The 4,746-nt window shown below is 37.4% G+C and overlaps 1 protein-coding gene across 1 annotated transcript; it reads right to left on the reverse strand.

The window, feature by feature from the left end:
* Positions 1–2,846: 2,846 nt before the first annotated feature.
* On the reverse strand, positions 2,847–3,790 carry LOC116139999 (protein FAR-RED IMPAIRED RESPONSE 1-like). The gene is made up of 2 exons (XM_031425632.1): positions 3,713–3,790; positions 2,847–3,659 (listed from the first exon to the last, which is right to left on the reverse strand). The coding sequence occupies exons 1-2, from the start codon at positions 3,788–3,790 to the stop codon at positions 2,847–2,849; spliced, it is 891 nt and encodes a 296-aa protein (XP_031281492.1).
* Between the last annotated feature and the right edge of the window lie 956 nt (positions 3,791–4,746).

Here is a 4,746-nt window from a genome sequence, read left to right on the forward strand (position 1 = left end):
GCTTGACAGATTTCCTAATAACATTTTGGGTAGTAGATTGATGAATGCTTATGCTCTGCTGATACTTTGCAGATTACAAATTGCTGATACATGTTTTAACTTCAAAATTGAGTGTCTGGTGAATCAATGGTACAAAGTAAGGTGGCTCAGCTTAAGGAAGGATATTGAGTCAGTTGAAAGATGAAAAATGAAAAATGGTGCAGTAAGGTGGTTTGGCTTACGGAAGGAATGGATGGTGGGAATGGCAACTTGATTGGCGTATTTGTTTTGGAGTTTGTTTAATGGGAGATTGATTATATTGGGAGTGTTTGCGTTGTTTGATTGGTTGTAATGTTTTCCGGCCTTCCCCATGCATCCAGCCAATCAGTCACCTTATCCACCTAAATATGCTCACCACCTGCTCAACCATTTGCCAAAACCCAAACCAAGGAATAAGCAAGCAAGTGCCTGCGCGCGCAAGCAGCTCCCAGCGCATGTGCGTCTCCTCCCAACGCCCCAAACCACCTTTCTTGGCCTTGCCCAACCTACATTTCACCAACCTAACATCGCCGGCAACCCTACAACCACCTGTAGCCATTGCCCACCACACACTGCCCCCTTTCTCTGTCCACTGCAGTCACTTCCTAGCCATCACCCCCCACCACAGCTGCCTCCCACTGTACCCAAGCCACCTTGCCCTCTTCGTGCCCCAACCACCTTTCCTGGCCTTGCCCAACCCAGATTTCACCAACCTAACACTGCTAGCACCCCTGGAACCACCTGTAGCCATTGCCCACCACACACTACCCCCTTTTTCTGTCCACTGTAGTCACTTCCCAGCCATCACCCACCACCACACACTGCCCCCCTTTACTGCAGTCTCTGTAACTACCCTCAACCATCAAGAAAATCACAAAAATTGATTGTTCAGAATCAAGAAGTCAGCTCATTGGACTCAACTTGTTTAAAGAGAACCATATTTTTGCAACTCACTGATGTAATTTATTGCTTCTAATTTAGGTTTTCAAATGCTTCAAGGTTTAGATGTTCTTTCCCCAATGTTATGTTGTGGGGTCATGTTTTGTTTTGGTGAAAATATTGTACAAGAAATGGCTAATATCAGCAATTGTATTAATAAAGTGTTTTTTTGCTTATAGTAAATCTTGCATCTTTTAAATTGATGCCTTGCATATACAAAATATTATACAAAAACAAAATATATTGTTCATGATACAAGGGTAAGAAACTATGCACAATATATGATACAAGAACAAAATATTATCCAAGAACAGCATGATATCTTTAGCTTGGATTATAAACGAACAAAAATAAATTATATAATACAACTTTATGATATAGCATCTTCAAACTATCTATTCTTTTCACCATGGTCTTCACCTATTATTCTTCATTCATAAGTTTGAATCTGCTGGATACGGCCTATAAGCGACTGACCTTTTACTGCAATTTTGGAAAATGTAAAAAAAAAAATGACTTAAGAAACTAATTGTACACCAAAAAGAAAAGGGCAGAATTAATGAATCATACCTGACTTAATATATGAACTCCTTCTTCACATCCTTGGAAGTTAATCGCATCTTGAAAATGTTCATTTGCTTGCTTGGTTTCTTAGGAATCCCCATCATATAATCGATTCAGGGATGTCGCAACACACACTTTTTCATGAAATTTCTTTTGTTTACCTTTACGTACATTTTGTTCGAGCTTCGATTGCTTCTTTTGAATGGAGGTCGACCTTTGCAATGAACAGCCCGAGGAGTTAAAATTTTATTGCTTGCCTCTGTGGAATTAGCATGAACACTATCAAAATTTGATCCACTGTGACATGACATGTCACCATGTCTATCAATCCTGCCAGCAAGTTCATTTGACAATAATTTCTTCTTCATGTCAGTAATCATATGCATCACCATATTACTATCATCAATATTGGTTGAGGCTAAATCAGCCACCTCAGAAAATGAATTAGACAACTGATCAAACCGTTCTCCTTCAGCAGTCGTGCTCCAGCTATTATAACTAACTCTAATCTTCGTGTGATATCTATATACATTTTTCCTCCACCTTTTTAAAATGAACTTTTCAGGTATATGATAAATCTCTTTATGAAGCAACACCGCTATTGCATGTCGATAAATAATCCTTCTAAACTCAAACAATCAATAGTTGCAACGAACATCACAACCACGGTCATCATAGCAAACCACAAAAAGCACACTACGACATGTCTCCCCAACCACGACAACTTTCTTTACAATATATTCTATTTCAGATTCAGTGGCCCGGAAAGAAGATATCTCACAATGCAACTTAGCAGTAAGCTCTTGCTGAAACTCTTTGAATTTTGTGGTTGTGTATGCCTCCTGAAATTGTTTCTCCATTGGATAACCGGTTATGCAAGGATTCCATGATTTCCATGATCTAAAATCAGCCCCCTTTTCTTTTTCTACTTTATCACACAGTGCATTCTCATACTGTTCTACAAACTGTTTCAAAGTGGTTTTAGAATTCACATACCCATCAAAGAATGCATGCATACTTTCACTCCGTTGAGTGGTAGACATACATGCCCAAAAGGTGTCTTTTACAAACGTTGGCACCCAACGTTGTCTTTCATTATACAGTCTAAGTAACCACTCATTGTTTTGAAGGTTGTATTTATCAATGAATCCAGTCCAACGTTGTTCAAACTCCTCACGTGTCAATGAATCATACACAACATTTTGCAAAGCAAACTTAATACGTTCGTATTCGCTGTAACCCCTTAACTTTTCCGGCAATTTCTTCATTATATGCCACAAAAACCATCTATGCCGTGTACCAAGAAACACAATCTCGATTGCATTTTACATCGCCTTGTCTTGATCAGTGATCATTGCATTTAGAGCACAATTCCACATACATGCAAGCCAAGATTCAAAAAGCCAAACAAAAGTCTCCGTGTCCTCATGGGAGATTAACCCACAACCTAAGAGTGTTGAATGCCCATGATGGTCAACACCAACAAACACCGCAAATGGCATATCATACTTGTTGGTCAAGTATGTAGTGTCAAATGTGACAACGTCGCCAAATTCCTTAAATGCAGCCCTACTTCTTGCATCCACCCATATAACATTCTGTAATCGACCCTCCTCATCTAAATCCATCATGTAAAAGAAATTTGCATTATCTTTTTGCATCTTCAAAAAATATTTTTGGATTGCATAAGCGTCCCCGGCACCAAGTCGCATCCTCCTAACTTTTTCAATATAGTTCCTACAATCTTTTTGCAAGAAAGTCAAATTCTCAGGACCGCCTGCTTCAACTGACATGGAATTGAAATTTTTATTCGGCCTAATCCTGGCCCTATCATTTACTACAAGTCTCCTTTTCACGTATGGTTGTATACCACGATTGTTCTTGAAATATCTAGTTTTTGTTGGGCTACTGAGCTCATGGTTATGATTCAACCCCACTGAACATATTTTCCATTTTCCATTACCACGTACAACTGCACCAACCTGAGCCTTACAATCCGTCTTTGTCACTGGGTACAATTTAAAAGCATTTCGGGTGTCACTACTCGATTTCCCAGTACAAGAACAAGCTAGTGTTGCGTTTGTCACCTCTCCATCATCTCCTTTCCTTGAGGATCTTATAATAACTTCAAACCCATTCTATTCCCATAACTTCTGTAGTATTGGAGAAGATTATCAAGTGAATCAAAAACCATCCTAGGCTTCGGCTCCCATTCCTCCTCTGTACTTCCTCTATCTTCAACTTCTTCAAATTGATTATCCTGATTCATTTATATTATAATACTTAGATTAGAATATTATAAGATAACAAACATGATAGAAACAAAACCATCAATTTTTTTTTTTTTAAACTACATTAACTTGTGCGTATACAAAAATTTATCATTTATCATACAAACATGGGTACTCATTGGTACATAACAATAACTTCGTTTCATTACAATGCTTACCCTTTTAGTATTATAAACTGAAGCCTTTAACTATTCATTTATCTCCTCCATTGTTTGCTCATGCATGTTATCAGCCTCTGTTTCTGCCTCCTCTGCAAAACACTTAACAACTTAAATTCATTTTGAATGCAATGAACTAAACTAAACTTGTGTATTAATAATTAAGAAAAAACAATTAATAATTACAGTTAAATCAGGAAGATAATCTATTACATTTATGCAGAAAGTTCTATTCAACACTCATGTTTTAGTACACGGGTACTCTCTATGATTCCCATTTATCCACATGTAGCAACTATATGTAAAGACACAACAATCCAAACCATATAAGCTAGCACATCAAATCAAAGTAGTAACAACTAACCTCCTAGTTGTAAGAACTAAATGTTTTCTAAGATACCAAGGAACATCTCTCTCGGATATATAACAAGAAACTAATTTTTAACAAGAAGGTAGAAAATAGGAAGAAATATCCTTATGAGGGGCAAAAAGACAAGTGCCTTTACAGCAGGATATTTGCTACGAGTTAGCTAAATCTAAAGAAACGAAAATGACATAACAAAGATGTTTCTTGTGTGCAGTTGAAAATTGGGGAAAGACAGTCTAGATGGTTACTTTAGCCATTATGATTATATGATTATGATAACTAATATAAAAGATTTCTAAGTGTCTTGTTGAAAACTACATTATTAGTCCTCAAGAAAAAGGTTCTAGGCGTTACTAAAACCAGTCACAAAGTCATCCGATTTTCATCTTTTCTTCCCCAAATTGTGCAG

Source organism: Pistacia vera, unplaced genomic scaffold (genome assembly GCF_008641045.1).
Source record: "Pistacia vera cultivar Batoury unplaced genomic scaffold, PisVer_v2 Contig360, whole genome shotgun sequence".
In the NCBI taxonomy this organism is placed as follows: Eukaryota; Viridiplantae; Streptophyta; class Magnoliopsida; order Sapindales; family Anacardiaceae; genus Pistacia; species Pistacia vera.

Bases quoted from the DNA above. Each gene is read 5' to 3' on its own strand.
- LOC116139999 (XM_031425632.1), bottom strand. From the start codon at position 3,790: ATGAATCAGGATAATCAATTTGAAGAAGTTGAAGATAGAGGAAGTACA. The intron at 3,660-3,712 runs GTTTTTGATTCA...TTATGGGAATAG, and splicing joins GGGAGCCGAAGCCTAGGATG to AATGGGTTTGAAGTTATTAT.